The sequence below is a fragment of the Corapipo altera genome, unplaced genomic scaffold (genome assembly GCF_003945725.1).
Source record: "Corapipo altera isolate COAL_440 unplaced genomic scaffold, ASM394572v1 0, whole genome shotgun sequence".
Lineage (NCBI taxonomy): Eukaryota > Metazoa > Chordata > Aves > Passeriformes > Pipridae > Corapipo > Corapipo altera.
Genome location: NW_020884872.1, coordinates 26,629,482 through 26,649,960, shown reverse-complemented (window position 1 = coordinate 26,649,960; position 20,479 = coordinate 26,629,482). Strand labels below are relative to the sequence as shown.

The window sequence follows — 20,479 nt, the reverse complement described above, 5'->3', positions numbered from 1 at the left end:
TAAACCAAGTCCCATCAGCCCAGCTCTGCCCTGTCTGCAGTGAAGATTTGTTGCTACAGGCCTTGGCATTACTTCAGGAGAAGTTTCCAGTCAAGATTCATTTTTGACATAGATGAATGAGGCCTTTGGTGAGACATCTCAAAAGAGTTTGCCCTACATACTTTGGCTGAGCATTAAGCTTTGAGAAATGAATGATTACATTTAGAATTGCCTTTCACATTAATAGCAGGAGAAGATCTACCCAGTTGTCTGTATGAGAGTGGAGATTTATTTTATGGGGTAAAAGTGGAGTTTACTACTTTCTTCATTCAGAGTTACGTTGTGGGTGGTATAGTCACCTTTTTTTTAATGACAATAATATTCATGATGATAAAAACAATATATAGAAACGACACTGCATTTTGGAAATTGAATAGTATCTTCTTCTCCACAGATCCATAACCATTAGCCGAAATAGTACTGATTTAAAAAACAAGTTTTTGAAGGGAAAAAATTACCTTTATCAGAGAAGGTACTATTGCAGAGATGCGTATTTTGAGCTGATTTTACAGAATAGTCAAGTAGTTTAATGTTCTAAAAGGTTTAAGATCTGCACATAACATACAACTAAAATTTCTCTGACAGGTAGAAATTCTGCTAATAACCTGATATCCTTTGTGTCAGAAATATATTTTTAGAATATGTAAGGCTAAAAGATGTCTTTTTTAATGCAGTATCATGAAGTTAGAAAATCTGGGAATTTAATAAAATATGTGGGTTTTTTCCTTTGTGCCTTCACCCCATAGCAATTTAGGAAACGATGGGCTTCATCTTAAATCCTTGTGTGTTCTTTGTGTATTTTCAGGATTCCTCTTTGATTGGAACAGCCACAGTGGCTGGTCCCAGGACAAGTGCAATAATTGGAGATCAGGGAACACCACCGAAGGTCCAGCTCCCCCTCAATATGTAAGCAGCTCATCTCAGTCACTGTGTTCTTTTTGTTTCCAATTGTGTGTGCATGTGTGCACGTACGTGTGTGTGTGTGTGTGTGTTTAAAATCCGAAAGCCCACATCTCAGCTCAGGAGCATTCTGAGAAGAGAGAGACTGCAATTTCATACATGAGGCAGCCTCTTCTGAAATTGAAAAATGAGTAGAAAAAGGCAAGACTACCCCCTTTGTCTGTGAGCTCTTTTAGACTTTAAATATCATAGCTGTACGAACCACAGTGAAGCAAACTGAACACCTCACAGCTAAAGAAAATCTTCTTCATTTAAAGTTTTTTGTCTCAGTCTGAAAAGACTGGAATGTTTGCTAAAGAGGATGAGTTATGAGACAGACCAAGCTCCTCTCTCTCAGCAATTGTAAATTCAAAATTAAGGGGCTTTAATAGAGGAAGTGTGGAAAAAACCAGAAGAAATAACAACCCTTTATTACAAGATATATGTATGTTGGCAAAAACAGTAACAGAACACAAAAAAACTAAACAGTAGTCCTAGAAAAGAAAGTCTGAATGAATACTTCTCTGTCCTTTAGCGCAGTCCTAACCGTGGCCTGCAGGGGCGCTGTTGGATCGCTCTGGCGGTCACCACACGGGGGAAGGGGGGTGTGTGTGGTCTTGGATCGTGGGAGAAGCCGAGAAGAAAGTGGGGAACCCTTCCCTCAATGGGAGGAAAAAGGGAAGCAGTTCACTCCCACGGGACTCACTGTTGTCTCAGGTGATGGCGTCTCAAAACTCCTCCCTTCTTTCCCGCGGGCACGCAACTCTTCGATGAAACACAGCAGATCTGGGCTGGAGACAAGAGACAGCTCGCAGACAAGTTGAGGCCAGTAGTCCGAGCTGACCAGGATGAGAAGCCAAAAAGCCAGATCCCCAGTCCTTCTCCCCAAATGCCTGCACGCAGACTCCCGTCTCCGTCCCAGAGAAAGAGCTCCACCGTCTGCCCTGTCCTCTGTCCGGGCGGCCAGCTCCCCCCCCAATCTCAAACTCCTTCTCCCCCTCACTCCAGCCTTCGAATGGGCCATTAGCTAGGAATGTAGCTCGGCTGGCTGTATCTTTTGTAAAGCTAATGACCTCCCCTTCTCCCCTCCCATTCCAACTCCGGTTTTTCTTACAGTAAAGCAGGGAAAGAAAAATTCACCTCTCAGATTTATAACCTATAACACTCTTATAAAGGTGTGGTCCCATGCAATCAAACACCTGATACATTCATTGTTAACCAGAAAAAATTACCCAGTTGCATTTTTCAAGTGCCATAAACAGTGAATGAACAAAGGCAATGAATGAACTTCATGTCTTGGGCATATGGGCTTATTGAACAGTGTGTAGAATAACAATGCTTATTAGATACAGAACTCTTTTGAGTAGACTTCATTAAGTATCTACTAGTCTGGTTGGTTTATTTGATACCTGTCTAGTTAAACTACTGAACCCTTTCCTCTCAACACATATACCTTGTGAAAGCAAGACAACTACAGAGACACATACACATATGCACACCCACATTTTGGGGCTTTATGATATGGCTAAAACGAGGTCTGAATTCACAAATAAAATCCTAAAAATAACATAGGAAATATTCTTTAAGAACAATACCCCCTATTGTTGGAACAGAACCAAACAAATTTCTTCTTGGCTACTAAGTTGAGATCTTTATACCTGAGAGGTACCAAACATCACCGAATGCCCTACAGAGAGGTCTCATCATCATCCTGCAGTCACCCTGTGCAGCTTGCGTGGCACATAGTGGGGCACAAGTTTATTTCAGACTTTGCCCTGACTAGGAAGAAGTAACTGGCAATATTTCCAGTATTTAGTTGCTGAATCAGGACATTTTGCAGCTCTCTGGCAATGCCCCTGACTCCATGCCTCAGCAACCCTCCCCTTCTCCCTCCCGTGCTTCTCCTGTCATCTCCCTTGTGAAGCAGCCTTGTAATCCAGTCTGTCATTTTGCATTTGCAAGCCAAGTTCCAGTCAAAGAGGATGTGTTATTTGAAAGCTGTAGCAGTAGTGGGGAGGTGCAACCTAGACAGAGCCCCGGGGCTTCTGCATTATAAGTAGAGTCACAGGCAAATCCCCAAGTCCAAGAGCATAAACTACCTTCTCACTTAAACCTTTTTTTAGGGAACTTCTAATAAACATTTTGGTTTCTTCTAGGTCCCACTCCCTAACCCTTAGCCACACTGTTTCATATATCTCAGAATAACCTGATATTGCATTTTGCAAGATTTCATTGTTTTAACACTTTCTTCTAGGTTGTAGGGAGTTAGGTGGTGAAGTTTTACACCTAAAATCTAGAGAATAGTGAAATGTGTCCGCGTCCGAAGACTTTGGCTTAAGTCGAAGTCAGCCTCAGCAAATGGGATTGCTAGACCTGATTTCCTACCAGAGGAAAAACCCAGAAACACTTGCTGGTGAGGGAAGCTGCCTGCACTCGAATTCTTTTCAGCCATGGATAAGAGCAGGCATCCTGCCAGCTCTTCCACAGCCCGCTCTCTGCCAACACATGGAGCATATGTCTGTCCCCACAGGGTGGGGCAATGGACCCAGGCGGGCCTGTCACTAGATTTGGAGAACCCCTTGCCTCTTTGCAGCTAATAGAGGACACCCCCAGGGACAGACATCCTCACTTCCCCGCGTAGGTGGTGGGATCACTGGTCCACAAAGAAAGCCCTGACCACCTCCATTGTCCCAGGGTCACCATATTTGCTTATCACATACAAGCTTCCATCACTTTAGTCGTACAGAGATTGGTCTGTTTTGGTATGGTGTCCCTGCTGGGCTGTTGTACACCTTCTTTTAGTCTCTGTTCTATCCAGAGAATGTTTAGGCTTATTGTGATATTGGATATTCAGATTTAGTGGTGGCTGATTTGGGGGAATTTGCAGGGTGAAGCTAGTAGGAGAGAACAGAAAGAAGCTAGTAGGAGAGCTAGAGATAGCTGCAAGGCACAACAGCCTGTGATCCAATTAGGGTAATTTTCCTTGCACCTTCTTCCAGCATCTCCATGTGTAAATTACATTATTACATGTAGCCCTTGGGGGAAAAGGCTAAGTGAGTCTATCTAAAATGCTCTGTCCTTGACCCCCTGCCTTACCCATAGCTTCTGAATCTGAGCCCTGTGTAAGCAGCAACTTCAAAAGTGGTAGTCAAAGCCACACTTTCTGCTCCCTCGAGTGACTGCAGTCTGGCACTTTCTGTTATGTCCTTGCAGACTGCAGTGCTGAAAGATCAGCACCGAAGCATGCAACCTTATTTCTTGTCAGGGTGACACATTCTGATGTTCTTCAGTTCATATGTAGCCTCATGTTTTCCATCGTGTGAACAGCTACAGACCTGCTCAAGTACACCTGATTACATAGGCTAAACAAAGGATGTGCAGGGTGTTTCCTCCCATCTGTTGACTAATGAAATACAGTTTCTGATTAGGTCTTTGTACCCCACGTGTGTGGTAAACAGAGCCAGGCACATCAGCCTAAGCATTCCCCTAGGAGCTGTTACCAATATTTCATATTCTGCTCATTACTGCTCTTTATTTACTGTCTTCAGAATAAAAATAAGAAAATCTACTGATACAGTAAAGGAGTAGAATCAAAAAAACTAACAGGATTTATTTCTGAATTATATTTCCTGGAGAGCAGAAGTAAAAAGTCATGTATCATTTTTATTGGCTGAAAATCTACAATCACAATGGTTATAGTTTTCATTATTTCTCTGGTTCACTACTATAAGGTGGGCAGTGAGCCTCTTCTCACCCACCCCTGAGCCTAAGAGCATTCTGCTGCGCTTTGTAGTGTAAATGCACTTTCTGTAAGTGTTTTCCCATTTGTCTTAATCTCTCTTCCTGCCTGTAAAGAACAAACAAATAAAGAAAAACTCAAGAATGTATAACCTTGATCAAGAATTACCAGAAATCCCTTTCTGCATCTGTGGAAAAGCTACATAGCAAAAAAAAATAAACAACAATGGTATTTACAAAGAAAATGTTGTTCTGTGTGTGCACCCTTGCTGTTCTATCCCAACTTTCCATTATTTCCCAAAGTGCAAGCAATCATTCTTAATTTTCAACAAGGATTTCTTTAAACAGAGAGAATATCTTTAGGGACTTTAAGCTGTAGTCATTTTACAACACTAGACACATCCCTGAAGTAGTAACAGAAGAACAAAGGAGAGATAAATAGAAAGATTCTAAACAAAGGGAATAAATAAAAGCTATAATTAAATAAATAAAAAGTTCTACATATTAGATTGTTATTAAAGATTTATTAGAATATTTGCATGCAAAACATCTAAACCCAAATTCTACCACTTCACCTACTGAAGTAAAAAGCCCCTTACAGAATTTGTCCCTCTGTCACTTTTGTTTTACCCATATGGTACAAGAACTACCATACCAGATCAGAACAGTTTGGTGTGTTGTTGCTAAACTTGGCCAGCATAAATAGTGTTGAGAAAGATGCAAGTAAAGCTGTCTTAAGTGCTTTTAAAGTAGCCTACCCACAAGAAAAGTTTCTTCTGAAACTCCACAATAGGCTCCCACCCTAAAGCATACGCTTTATCCAAATGTTAGGTTTTGCAAAGCCCTCTTACTCTAGTCCTTGTTGCTCTGGCTGTCTCTGTAATTGCCTTGTCTTTCTGCAACTGCTGCTAAGTCTTTAACTTCAGTGCTGCTTTGTGTGGCAGTGTTTCGCTTTGGTTGTGTCCTGAGTGAGAAGTATGTCTCATCAATTTCTAAATTACAGCCTACTTTACTCTGATTAGTTATTCCCTTATTGTCTTGTAATCCAGTCTCTGCCCTTCCTTGTTTGGTATGCTGTAATGATGTCCCTTTTCAACGCCAATTTCTTAACATTGCTTCTGCTCACTTTCTGCTCTGTGGGGCTGGAGTTGGAGTGGGAAAAGTGGTGGCTGATGCCATCTGTGTGCTCTCTTCCTGTGTGACCTCTCCCCACAGCTACCTAGCCCTGTATGCCTACAAGCCCCAGAAGAACGACGAGCTGGAGCTCCGCAAAGGTGAGATGTACCGGGTCATTGAGAAGTGCCAGGACGGCTGGTTCAAGGGAACATCTCTGAGGAGTGGGATGTCCGGTGTCTTCCCAGGCAACTACGTGACACCTGTCTCAAGGTGAGGACCACTGGCCTGAACTAGGGCTGAGTTCTCTGCATCTGGAGGACACTGAAAACAATGTAGCTCTGCTCTGAAATCACATTTCCCTTCCAGAAATTTTCTGGTGGCATTGCAGACTTCAGTAATGAGACTTGCTGGTTGTAGCATTGGAGTTATCCATGTCCTCAGGAGATTGCAGTAGTTGTATTGGATTGATGGCATTTATAACCTCTGATAAGCCCTGGTTTTACTTTTGTAAAGAATCTGTTGGCTAAACACTTTGTTGTTGTTATAAAACTACTGGACATGTAACAAAATAAGAAATGCTTGTATCTTGCTTTTCAGTAGCTTCTCTTGTAGATTTTGTTTTTCTTAAAGCAAAGATCTGGAATGGTTTGGATCTGGACTAATGTTTGAACTGTTAAAATTCAGAAGTGGTAGGAGAGTTCAGTAAATTGTCTGATTTTAGCTACCCATCTCCATTGCAGAAGATGAGAAAAGGAAAGAATAGCATGTTTTGGAGAGCAATGCCATTTTTCAGAGTTTGATATTGGACAACACCAAGTCAAAGGTTGTTTCTGATCTAGAGCCCACTCTGAAATAGTCTGAAAGATGAGAAGAAAGTTCATGGCTGTGTCCCAGACTGATTGCCCCACATACTCCTTGCAGGTGAATGGTGCCATATGTATGCCCATGTCTCCTTTAGACAAACTGTGGATTCGCAAACTCAGCTCACTGCTTTTCATATGCTCAGTCCCTCCTCCCACATGAGCACTGTCTCCACCATCTTTCACTCCTCTCCAGGGAAAGGCACTTCACAATTCAGACAGTGTTAATCTTGAAAAATTGATCCAGCTTTGTTCCATCTACAGTTTATGTCAAGTCTGTAATATGTGGGCTGAGCAACACCAAAAGTTTAGAGCAGATTAGAAGATAGCTAAGCCTGCTGACAGTCCTAATATTGCATTTTGGTAAGAAAACCCCAAATATTAATTCACAGTTCATCAACCTAAATGTATTTACCTTATTTTATAGAGCTCCTTGACTGCCTTTACTCCTTGCCTCTTCAGCTTTTAATTAGTTAGGAAGTTTGTGCTGAAGGGTTGGTGATCTGAATCAGCAAGATTTTATTAAATGCAGCATGTCACAGCTAGAACAAGACAGAGAAGTGCTAAAGGGCAAAAGTGCTTTCCACAAAACCCGAAAGCAGCTTTATGATTATATTTATGATCCTGTGAGCTAATTAACTTCCCGTGCAAATCACTCTTAGGGACAAGAGCATGAAAAATCTGATAGCAACAAAATCTCCTATTTGATGCACTTTCAGCATATTTTGTTGTCCTTTGACAGCAAAGAATAAGATCAGATTCATACATGTTTTTCTGCCACTCCTTACAAAACCCAAGGAAAAGAAGTTGTCCATGAATGTAATAACACTGAAATAGATTTATAAGCTGCCAAAACATGCATGAGCAGACTGTGGTGGAAAAAGAACAAGACTCTTTAGATGGACAGACAGGTAAAGGGCAGCATAGGAAATTTGCCACATCCAACATCTATCCATCTCTGTGGGAGTCACAGATAGTTTCTGTGTCTGTCAGCATGCATGTTTGCCTGACCACAGCTCTCAGTGGACTGTTAGGTGTGCTTTTCTGGTAAACTCAGTCTAGTGCAGCTGGCCAAGTCAGATCAGCTGAACCTTCCTGCCACCTTGCCAGCTCTTCATAGCAGATGACAGACAGTCAAAATTTCCATCTGGTGGGATTCCCAGTTTTTCCCAGCCTATAGGTTTCTCAAAAAAAAAATTGAAGAAAAGAAATTCAGATTCATTTAGCAAAGTGTATTCCAGGTAAACCTGGCACCATGAGATGAGTCAAGTCACTGACAGCCCAGTGTTGTCTTTCCTCTTGTGGTTTTGGGGGAGGGAGAATTGGGCAGAAGGGATAGCTGTATTTTGCACTTTTGGACCATATCTTCCACCATATCTGTGTGTTGGTCTTTTTCTATCAGAATTTCACTCTTTTGTCTCTTCCCTTTTCTACTCTTTTCTTAGGATTACTTATTCTGTCATTCATGTCCTCTGAATCAGACCAGATTGTTCAGCATACTCCTTCCTTCTGATCTGCTCCTCTCTGTCTTCCACACAACAATCTTAGGGACCCAGAAGTTCTCCCAGTCCACCTCCTGTAGTTGGCTCTTGTACTTTTTCTATTATTCTCTCCTCCCTTGCTAATCCCTTGCACTGTTGCATTTCCATTTCCTTCATCTTGCTTTGTTCTGCCTCATATCCCTGTGCTGTCCTTTCCGGGAGGAGGACCTTCACACAAGGAGCAGCCCGAGAGAGAAGAACAGCAAAAAATGATCCCTCTGTTTCATGGTGTTTATTGCTGGGCATTGAAATTATTCAGGAACCTGAGTAAGAAACTCAGAGAAAGCTGCTGAGCAGTGGCTGAGTTTGTCCATTGGTGTCCTTCTGTCTTGGTCAGAGAATTTCTAGCTCAGTGGTAAGAGGATCAAGACATGCTGTAGTCTGAACTCATCATATGGGAGAAAGAGCCTCGTCCCTTTCCTCTGAGGTCTACCTGGCCACTCAGATAAAATATAGATTATATATACAGTTTAAGCGAGAAATGAAAGAGGGGTCGATTACTGTTTGGATTTCTTTTTCATTCAGGTCAGCTGCATTCCCTTCCCTTTTGCATTCCCTTTGCAAGTCTAAGCTAGGGCTGGTTACATCAATAGGGTAAATGTTCAACCAAGCCAAGCCCTGTCAAGTCTGCTGCTTCTCAGTCCCCTTCAATAGCCTCACACAGATTTGGCATTATCCATCTTTGTTTCTCCCCGTAGGACTGTATGCAGGTTTGGTCCCAAGAAAAGATCTCTGAGTATGTTTTAATTATCACTCTGTGTGAAATAGCCTCTGGCACACAAAATGACATTTGGGAGATACTTATTTCCTCTGAATTAAGATTTGTGATTTTGCTAGAAGCTATTCAGACAGAAATGTAGCATAATAAAAAAGTGATAAGATAAATTATCTTTTCCATTTTTACCCTGCACTTCTTCCTGTAGGATAAAGGGGTGAAAATGTCCTCCAGCATGCTTAAGACTGGGCCCTATAAAGATAAATGCATATCTATATCTCAGTTTACTTTAACAACTGATAGAGTATCATGTTAAAACCCCTAAGTAACTGGGGGTGCTTATCAGCACTGTGGTTGGGTATTGGGGTCTCTGCAGCATGTTTACGCTGTGCCTTGATTCCATACAGGGTGCCAGTGGGAGCTGGGCAGCCCAGGAACAGCGGATCTGGAGGAGTTCCAACAACAAAAGTAGCTCCAGGAGCCATCCACCCCATCGGGGCCAGTCACACCAATGTCACCACAACCATCAGACCAGTTGTTCCTATCACCACTCCCCAGACGCATCCCCAGCTGCAGGCAGCCTCTCCACAGCTGAATAACTGCCTGAGGTACTCAGCTCAGCAGCCAGCCAGCCAGCCCCGCAACACCATGCAGATAGGTAAGTGCACACCCATCAGTGCCTCTCACCCTGTGTAGGGAGGATTGATGTTTTACCTCTCGAGTGCAAGCCTCTAGAACTTGCCTGTCCCCACAACTTTCTTTCTCGTTTTAGTCACAGCTCAGTCAATGTGGGATAGAGTATGTTTCCTTTGCTTGTAATATTTATGGGTTTCTATTGATCTCTGGGAACCACGTTGTGTTTATCAGATTGTTCTGTTGCTACAGCTGAAATAGATTATAGTGTTTACAAATATTTATACAATTTATCTGAGTGAAAGCAAGCACCCTGCATCCTGGGGAGATTAACAGTTCTGAGTCCAGTTGGCTTACTGACAGAAAAATACTGCCTGTATTGCAGGGCGAGTAATGCATGCCTTAAAATTAAGAAGTGTTTCATTGGGCTTCAGGCATGAAAGGTATTTATTAGGCAGAATGGGACCCAGTGCTAGTGATAAAGAAAAAGATCTGAAAAATGCTGCCACCTTTTGAAGTGAAAATAAGAGCTTCTTGCACCAGGGGGCCTCTGTTCTTTCTAGGTTCCCTTTCTGATGTACAGCACAATTTTCTAGAGTACAATTTATTCCCCTTTCCCTGATGTTAAACAGCCTCTGATGTTGAATAAAGTAAAAGTAAATCCTGGGGTGGAACTTTTTAGCAAAATTTAAAACATTTTGTTTCTGATATTATATAGGGATGTGAGCCATTGTGTTTGCAAAGGCAGATCAGTAAGAACTGTGCTTAAAACTGAGGTCTTAGATATAAAACAGAGCAAGCACAAATGAGAAATACCCTGTGAAGTAAGTCATGGGTTCATACCTTTTGAAGCCAGAAGGCACCATTATGACCATCTAATCTCACCTCCTACACAGTCCAGACAAAAGGCAAGAAAACATAATCAAATACATGTGAATCTGAATCTCGAACAGTGCAGACCTCTCTGCTCAGCAAACAGTGCTTTACATGGTATCCATGTCACACTGGGGGATAATCAATTTATCCTCTTTTTGTTTAGTTCAGAAAGTGCTGCTTACCCCTCAAGTCACACCCTTCCAAAAGCCCTTCTGCTCCCATAGTGCCAAGCCAAAAATGTCCCATTTTAGGTGAGGCTCTCAGGAACTATTCAGGTGCTCCTGGTGCCTCCTGAGCCCTCCTGACTCCCCTGAAACTGAGGTGACGGATTGTTTTGCCCCAGAGACCTGGCATGCCCCATAGCTTTCTTCCGCAGTGCTGCTGTGCTACACATCCAGCAACTTCCCTGATTTAAGATTGCTCCTCCAGGTCACTACGACACCTCTCAAGTGCCAAGGAGTTGGCAGGCAGAGTGATCCAGGGACCACAGAACTGTTTCAAAACCTCGTAACAGGGAGTTCTCCAACCCTTCCAGAAGGTTCATGAGATTCTTATTTTAATTAAATAAACCTTTTCCAGGATAAATAAAGGAAATTTTCATGATTATCAGTAATTTTCTCTGTAATGGATTTCCTTACCAGTATCCTGTGGATCAGAGCCCCTCAAAAGGTCCCTTTAGTCCTGCAGGACAGGTCAGTGCACTAATTTTTGCAAAAGCTTTCCAAGAGAGGCAAGCTGGCACAGTATTCAAATCACGTTTCTGTTGGCTTGCAATATACATGAGTAACAAATCAATTTTGCACAAGGCCACTAATGTAGGAATACACCACAAATGAAATATGAGTGGTGTAGAACAAAAATAGCCTTCAGTGAGCATTGCTAATTAATAGCATGTTTGATGCAGCACAGTCCAGATACAGGGATCCAGAGCAAAGGCATACATTGTAACAGTAAGCAGATAAAATTACAGAATAAAATATGAGAGCTCTGCTCTAGAGTTGATTTTTCTTAGGCCATTTCTTTTACTGTTTCTCATATTTTCTGTTTCCTTCTTGTGTTTGGAAACACCAAGTCCTACATGAAAGAAGTATTGTACCTAATATTACCAAATCAGGGTTCTGCACCCAGGTACATGCAGTGATATTCCATTAGTGTGCTTTTGTCTAAATTTAGGAAAGCCATTGCTCCCTACAAACAGTAATTCAAAACTTTGACCCTACAAGCTTAACTGTCCTGGAAAATCAGATTTCTGATAGCAGTGTTTGCTCATCACACAGGTTCCAAATGGGAAAATCAGGAGTGAATTTCTTCAAAATAACTAGTGGTGCCCTGTCTGGCTCTCTGGAATTGAACTGCACTTTCAGTGTATGTTCTTGGTAATTCAACGAGGGGGAGATGGTAACTAATAGTAATAGTAGTCTTGAAGGTGTCTGTAATAACAACTTTTAGGGCCTTCCTGATGCTACATGATAAAATCACATCAAGTTACAGACTGGTTAATGATAGTTTGATTTACTATGAGCAACATTAGTAAAAAGAGATGTTATAAAATCAAGAAGCTGCTGTGAAGGAAAATCATACAAACGTGAGAGGTACTAATCTGATGGTCACTGGCCCATCATGTTCAGTATTGCTTCAGATAATAGGACATAAGACTGGGGGATGAAAATTCCCTCCTGCCAGGAGTGCTCAGCTGATGTAGTGAGTATGATTAATGGCATTGTCTCATTTCAATCCCTGGTAAGGGTGCCACTCTTTACCACAGAAACAGAAAATAGTGGTTTTTCTAGCATTGTTGTTTAGATATAGATTGACTGAATTCCAGCTGCATAAAAATGCATCCTTCAGATGAACTTGTAAGAAAACCACAGATCAAAGTGGGTCAGAAATTTTCCAGTAAAATGCATCTTGGTCAAAGAAAAGCTGATTTGCTGAACTCAATGGTTTTTGTCAGGAATGGATGTAGTTCAACCATAGAACTACCAACCATAAAGCTGTGCTGTTGCAAAGGGAATTGACAACTTCTCAGAGGTGTTCTCCACAGATGACAACAGTGCAGTGACCTGATCCTATGATTTCACATCCCAGGTGAATAACCTGACCAGAATAGAAGTAATTGTGGTGTGAGTGAGTAGGTTGTTCTCAGAAAAATGTTCGAAGGTTCAAATTTTGCACTGAGACAGAAGATTATGAAACCTTGAAATCATTTATGAAATGGGCATTTTCCAGCCAGTCCTATTACTGAATCATTTAAGTGAGGGAATATCTAGGTGTGAACTTGACTTCTAGGCTGTAAATACTTAAAGTGTAGTGGTATTTAGGTTATGTCTATGCTCAACCAACCTGGAAGTCATAAACAATATAGTTGTGGAAATGGACCTGGAGCTTTGTCACGTGTTTTGCAACATGAGGCATGCAACAGGCTCCGGAATCCCTGAAGGGTTGAACTTGGCAGTGTGTCACAGTCACTGTTAAACAGACAAGCACTAATTTCTGGTTCCCGCTGCTTGCAGGCAAGGTTTGCTTAGCAGGGGCAGCCAGACTAAAAGGCACTGCATAGTTCCTTAGGGACTTTGCTGGCAGAAAGGAGGCTGAGCTCAGAAATCCTCCAATGGATTTCTGCTTAATTTATCCTGTGCAGCACAGTGATGTGCTGTTGATCATTTTTTTAGGGCTGAAACAAGAGACTTTCCTTTGTAATTGCTGTCTGCTACGTCAGCCTGGATCATCTGGGCTGACTTTTTAGGTCCCATGTTGCATTGCTCTAAAACCTATTAGGTTAGGAGGGGGTTTGGAAGACAGCTCAGCTGGAACTAGATAATGTATTTTTAAAAGATAGTATGCACAGGGATAGTCACATCACTGGGGAGGACAAGCCAATTTTGGTGACTTCAGACAGGCCTTTTACAGCCTGGAGGGGAATTAGCTGCAAACACTTCCAGGCTGAGATATCCTGGGTTAAGACTAAGAGCTTATCTCTCTGTCAGGCCCTGGCACCTTGTGGCAGTGATGGCCACTGAAGGGCCAGATCTGCCAGTGCAAGGTGGGTTTAACCGTGCTCTGTCCTCCTTCTGCAGCCCACCCCACGGTGCCAGCCCCCGACCGACCCACCGCCACGGTGTCACCCCTGCGGACGCCCAGCTCGCCCTCCCGCCTGCCTGCAGCCGCCATTCGGCCTCACCCCGCTGTGTCCCCCCAGCACGGCCACCAGCCGCCCGCACCAGGGGCCCGGCCTCTCATCCCCCTCACCTCTGCCGCCGCCGCCATCACCCCGCCCAATGTCAGCGCGGCCCACCTCAATGGGGAGGTGAGCAGTGGGCCCCTATGTGCCCCTGTCACCCCTGGACCTGCCAGCAAAGCTGAGGAGAGGAAGAACGAGAAGGTAAGGGCCACTGTGCCTCGTACTCCTGCCACATCTCCCTCCCGTGGGGCTGTTGAGGAGGGACCTGGCAGCCACCTGGGAGCGTGGAAACTGGTTTCCATCACCAAACATCTTGGGCATCCTCGTCTCACATTATTTTCACATTTCATCCTTTCCCCCACACCATCCTCAACAGTGCTCTCGTGTTACCTGATCGTAGATGGGAAATGAGGTTGATTGTGCTGAATTTGTGTGTTTCTTCCAATGGTTGGCTCCGAGATCTGCAAATCTGTAGTGGTGCAGAGAGATGTTGTAGTGGGCTCTTGGCCATCGAAACCCGACGGCCAAGTCAGGAGCATGTGCCTCGTGACATTGAAGAAGCTGATGGTGGTACCAGCCCCACAGCAGGTGCCACAGACACTGGCTCATGGGTAGCAGGAGCTGTTTGACTGTTCCAGAAGCACCTCTGTTTCTACAAGAAACTTCCATTGCAGTGGCACAGCCAGAAGAGGAGAAGGGAATTAAGTACGGCTCATTGGGATGTACGTATGATGCACTGTAGGTTCAATCTCTTAGGAGGCAGCAGTGGAACTGATAGCTGAGTACACATTTCTTTGTACACCTTGCTAAGGAAAGGCTGCGGGGAGAGCTACTTTAAGCACACAGTCTTTTAGGTTCTTGGCAAATATTTTGTTTTTACTAAATATTTACATTGTATCAGCAGTTCCCATATATCAATGGTGAAGATTATCTCCCTACTGCTTAGCAGAGCAAGATCCTGGTTTGTATCTCAGTAGGGGAAAGAGATGAGAGGGCCTGCTTTTCCTCTGAACCTGCAAAAAATCTTTTCCATATATTTCCTGAGCTTTTCCATGGTGACAGGAACATATGGAGTAAACAGTTACTTTTTACATGGTAATACTGAGGTGGTAGGTCTCTCTGGTCACTGGGGTCACAGATAACCCATAACTTCACAAAATGAGGAATACAAGTTTTAAAATCCTCTCCTTAATCCTGTCTTGAATTTTCTCTAAATGCCTTTCAGTGAAAGAAAAAGGATGTAGAAATTCTAGCCTGGATGTGAAATCCAGGTACTTGCTTGCAAAGAATGACTCCCAGGTGTGCATCAAGGACTGCATGTAGTGCAAGCAGAATAATATATGCTACTCCTGCAAGTCCAAGGAAGTGTATGACATTTGGCAGAAGATGGCAGATCTTCACATTATCTCAGAGTTTTGTGTACTGTCTTATTTAATACTTCCTAAAATGTATTTAACTCTAGGTCCATATATTTTAATTCGTGCACACTGAAAGCCCATAGGCAAAATTATATTGAGTTCAGAACTAAGACACTGGTTAACCTTTCCCAAGCTGTTACAGCTTAAAGTTACTGAATTTGAATGCAGAAAAGTAAAGTGAAGAGGTTTTTGAGCTCCATGGATAAAGGGGAGAAGCAAATAATATACAACATCATTGCAATGAGCATTTCCAAAGGCCAATTCACTAGCTGGGAAGTATCAGACAGAAGTGACAATAAAAATTTTCATCTCTGACTGGATTGGGAAACACATAACTGCTCCACATTGAACAACATATTCCTGAATCTTGTCCATGTCATATTTCATTTTCATTTTAGAAAGTTCTGAGTTAACAATATTTCCTTTCCTTTTAGAAATAGTGACTGATGTTTGGCCAGTTAACTGTGTTCCTATTCTTTACCTAAGCCCAAATATTTCTTTCAAGCAATTGGGAGCTCAGATAATGCCAGACAGAAAGCCATATAACTATTCAAAAAGGTATCTGTGAGTCAGAACTGGAACCATATCTGGAACCATGCCTGGTATTTTCAAAGTGGAGAATGGTTGGGCAGGTTTTTTGGTAAATAAGGAATAGTCATAACACTCGTAAGGAATATGTGTGGAGAAAGGCAGTATCAGACAAGATCGAGGAGCAAAAAACAGAAGCAGGGGCATAGCTGGCAAACTGCGAGATAAGCAAAGATCAGAAGCAATTTTTCTGAGTTCAGTTTCATTATATTAATCAGTCAGGTATTTTGAGATGAAAGGAACAGAGGAAGTTAGTAAGAGGAGAGGTAATAAGGTCTTCAGCTCTACTGAACACAGGATGGAAGAAATGCACAGGTAATTATCTCCTGAGAAACTGAGATTAGCAAGCTATATGTGAGGTAAATTGTAATGTGCCATAAAATTAGCATTGTCGTTAGAATGAAAAATTTTTGGTGCCCTATAAAATTATTAACTTCAATCTTGTCTTAGTCTTTCCAGTTTCTTTTGTAGGATACCCCTGAGGATGAAGGCTGAATGATCAGAAGGAGAATGACTGTTTTAGAAGAAAAGTTTTTATTATTAACCATTGTTTTCTTTCACGAAGGGATTGTCGGTGTGAGTTCACTATGGTACAGAGGGCACATGATACATAAGAAGTAGTTTGCATTCAGGGATGAATATTATGGGGATCCATTGTTTTTCATGGTTCTTTTGAGGTCTGTGGAGATAAGTTGCGATTTTTGCATTTCTCACTGATATAGTCAGATATATTGGTCTTTGGGAATTTTCTTCAGATGATAAGTTTAGCAAGGTTGGTTGCTTGCTTGAAAGCTGGGCTGGGAGATAGTGGGAAAAAGTATTTTAAGATAGGATCTTCTAACAATTTATGTATTATGATTTCCCATGCAGATTCCACTCAAGGATACTAAATGTGACATCAAGGGGCAGCTTCTGCAGAGAGTCTGTATATGCTATTTGGGTTGCTTGTTCCAAGATGGAATTGACTTTACCTTGCAAACAGCCTTGCTGTCATCACTGTTAATGCTTTCCTCTGTGCGACCGTTCATATGCCAATATCACAGGTTCCTGTTGGTGTGCAGCAGTCAGATATAGGCAGATCCCAGGACTTCTCTAAAATCAAGGCACTCCAATTCCAATTTTTACTCATTTCCTCGTGGTTTAAAGGTCACTAGCAGAAATGATCCTGAGGATTATATTTTTAGCTCAGCATGAATGGTTTTATTGCTCATTTTCTATTAATGTGGCAAATAAATCCTTAGGTCTATTTTTTGACATCTCTAGTTCTCTACTTCAGCTTATATCTTGAAGATCTTGATCCAAACTTCCAAACCTGCAGATGAACCTTGGTACTTACATTCATTAGGCACCCTAATAGTAGTGTCTTACTGTCATATTCCTGATGATGCCAGTCTTCACTTGTCAGTAGGCATCTACCCACAGAGCATCCTGTCTGCAACTGGGCTTGTGCTCCACTTCTCAGCTCCTTGACCAGCCTTCTGTCTACTTGGGGAACAGTTTTAAATATGGTCTCCTTTACCAGTTGCTGGTGGTAGCTGAGAAAAGACTGCTTAAGTCCACTGTGCAGCAGTGCTTAGAAAGTGCTCTGGTAGCCAAACAGGCTTAGAAGTAGAACACTTGAAAATCAAAGAAGTCTCAGTGCTATACAGACCCAGTATAAAGTAGCAGAAAAGGCAGCTCATATAGGGGTACTGCAGATGCTGCAGGAATAACAAGTCATGAACTGAATAAAGGCAAGGCAGCATGGCAGAAGTTGAAGAGGTAACGGGGGTCAGGGCAGCATAGGAGAGAGAAGAGCATTGGCAGCTGCTGGCAGATATAGCAGGGGTCACCAAAGAAGCATGCAGGTGATGGGTGCTGTTTGAAGCTCACAGGCAGGGGGCCTGAAACAGGGGAGTTGAAATATAGAGTGTGAAATGTATCTAAGAATGTAGTTGAAGAGAACAAGATGTAAAGGAGACTCTTTCTTCTTTTTATCAAATACTTCCTACTTGAGGCCAATTTTTCTTCTTTTCCAAGGAGGTTTCCTTCACCAGAAGTAAAATACTAATTTTCCCCCAAAGTCACTCTGTTCCAGGTTTCGAAAATCGCAGGGACAGGAGAGAGGTAAAACAGAGAGCAAATGAAGAACATCCATTTCCTTTAAGAGTTTGGGGTGGTATAAGGGCTCCTTTGAGCTCTCCCTTTGTCATTTGCTACTAGAGTCTGCATGTGTAGCCATCTGGAACTCAGGGAATTCAGTCCCAGTTCCCAAATCTTCTGAACATCTGAACAAAAGGTATGGAGACCCCAGCTGAGGAATTGGAGCAAACCCTTGTGGTTTGGGGGCTTTTTAAAATAGGTACCCTGCTTTTTCATGCAGGACAAGTACTACCCAAGTTCAACTGGTAGATTACAGCTGAGAGCTTGTAATTATGGCATGACTACTACTTTGACCTCGGTCAATTTTTGCTATAATAATTTCTGCTGTACATAATCTGGGTTGATGCTTAATACCACTGATAAAACCACTTGTTTGAATGAATTAATGCATTTCTCATTAAATGAGCTCCTCATTACGTTAATCAAATCAAGCAAATCGTGCTGGGTGGTTTGACCACTGTAATTAAACTTTCTTTAAAATCCACTCATTTGGCTTTTGATGTGGATTTTGATTAAATTCTTCCAAAATGTCTGGCCCAAGAGCTGATAAAGAGGAAAATAAGAGCTTGTACTAGCGAGCTAGTCAAGTCATTAATTCAACACTAATTTCTTACTGTTTTACCTAGCCAGAGTATATAAAAATATTTGAAAATTGCAATGTAAAATTAAACGTTTCTTGCAAGCATGTCAAGAGAAAAAACCTGTTTGCAGCTTCAAATTTAGTAACTGTGTCCCTGGAATATATAGAGGATCTAGATAAGCAAGTCACAACAAACAGGAAAATGCATTAGGCCGCTGTTTACTGATGTTAAGATAACATGAGGCACATCTTCAGAAAGCTACTTTGAACATGCACCAACAGTTTTGCATATGACGACAGAATCAGTAAACATCTGTCTGCTCTCACCAGTGTCACTCACTTTCTCAAGTACCAGTCTTTCTGCTCAAAATAGCCGCATTCCTCAAATGATACAATATGTTTGGCATGATGCTGGTGTAAGAACTATTTTGCAAAACAGAGCAAGGCAAGGTCTGTTTTTTGGCCCTGCAAGTGTCCCTGAATGACTTGAATCCACTCTTTTAAGCTTTTTTCCCTGCCCAAAATAGGGTGCCTGCATCCAGACTGCTCATCAAGAATAGTCCTTCTTGGTAAGTGGCGTGGCCCAAACTGTGCCAATGCATTGTCCTGGGAGAGTGCTAGTTCATAGAATCATAGAATATCCTGAGTTGAAAAGGATCCACAAGGATCATAGAGTCCAGCTCCTGGCCCTGCACAGGATAGCCCCAAGAGTCACACCATGTGCCTGACTGAGAGTGTTGTCCAAACACTTACTGAACCCTGGCAGGTTTGGTGCTGTGACCACTTCCCTGGAGAGCCTGTTCCAGGCCAACCACCTTCTGGGTGAAGAACCTTTTTCTAATATCCAGCCTAAACATCCCCTGACAAAGCTTCATGCCATTCCCTCAGGTCCTGTCATGGGTCACCACAATGCCTGCCCCTCCACTGCCCCTCATGAGGAAGTTGTAGACTGCAAAGAGGTCTCCCTCGTTCTCCAGGCTGAATGAGCCAAGCAACCTCAGCCACTCCTCATATGGCTTCTCCTCTGAATCTTTCACCATCTTTGCAGCCCTCCTTTGGATGCTCTCTAATAGCTTAATGTCTTTCTTGTATTGTGGACCCAAAACAGCACACAGCACTCCAGGTGAGGCTGCACCAGCACAGAGTGGGACGCTGATATAAGCCAAACCCATAATGGTTAATGGATGCAGACCAGGGTTTGTTGCTAAATCCTGACCTCATTTATATGCCAGAATAAGCATGACCAGAGAGACTTACCTCTCCACCACTCCCCCTTTCTGTCAGTGCCTTCCTCAACCTCCTCCTAATTTGCAGCCCAGTGCTCAGTCCCACCTGGCAGCATCCCTCAGTGCAGACCTGCTGCCTGCACACTTAGTCGCCTACCCCAGCTTTACATAGGGATGGAAACAAGATCAAAGGCCCTTTTGAAATCTGGCTTCATAAAGGTTATAAGGTCAAAGAGATGCTCTTTGACCTTAGTTCACATTACAGCTGTCTGATTAAGCTATCAGTTAGTAGAACTGAAGCTGCCTGAAGAACCAGACCCTACAAAGTAGTGCACTTTCAGTTTTTACTTACTGTTAGTCTCTGCATTGCAACTTCGTCTCATATTAACTTGTCCCTGAGTGAAAGGATTAGTTATCACTTTATATCCCCAAAGAAATTTAATTCTTTATCCAGAAAGTGAAAGATCAGTCTCAAAGGTGAAGTGCTGAGCACTTGCAAGGACTCTATAGATATAAAATGATGTGACAAAAATAGTGGTCACCCTGGGATGAGTAGAGGAGGCTAAAGACAGAGTTGATGAAAGCAGATTTTTCAGATACAAAGTCAATATGACTGACCCCGAGATTTTGGAAGAGGAATTCAGTCTTCCTAGCAGATATGAAATTATTTATTATTTTTCACTTCATGAAAAATGTTTTACTTAGATTTACCGAAGAAAGCCCACTAATTTGTACAGGTATGAAACAGAACGATAAAAAACTAAGTGATGAAATGAAAGCAGCACAAGACATAACAATAAACAAATTGCACAAGAGCAGAGAGCCTGATTTGAATTCTTAGAATAAGTGTAGAATGCATTAAGAGGAAGCAACATTGGAATAGCAAT

General features: G+C 42.4%; 1 protein-coding gene across 1 annotated transcript in view; it reads left to right on the top strand.

The window, feature by feature from the left end:
- Positions 1 to 20,479, top strand: part of SH3RF3 (SH3 domain containing ring finger 3) — a 252,167-nt gene that overhangs the window by 202,370 nt on the left and 29,318 nt on the right. The window contains exons 5-8 of the mRNA XM_027640927.1: positions 845 to 945; positions 5,932 to 6,102; positions 9,356 to 9,606; positions 13,535 to 13,839. Coding sequence (XP_027496728.1) covers positions 845 to 945; positions 5,932 to 6,102; positions 9,356 to 9,606; positions 13,535 to 13,839 — 828 coding nt within the window. The remainder of the gene's footprint in view (positions 1 to 844; positions 946 to 5,931; positions 6,103 to 9,355; positions 9,607 to 13,534; positions 13,840 to 20,479) is intronic.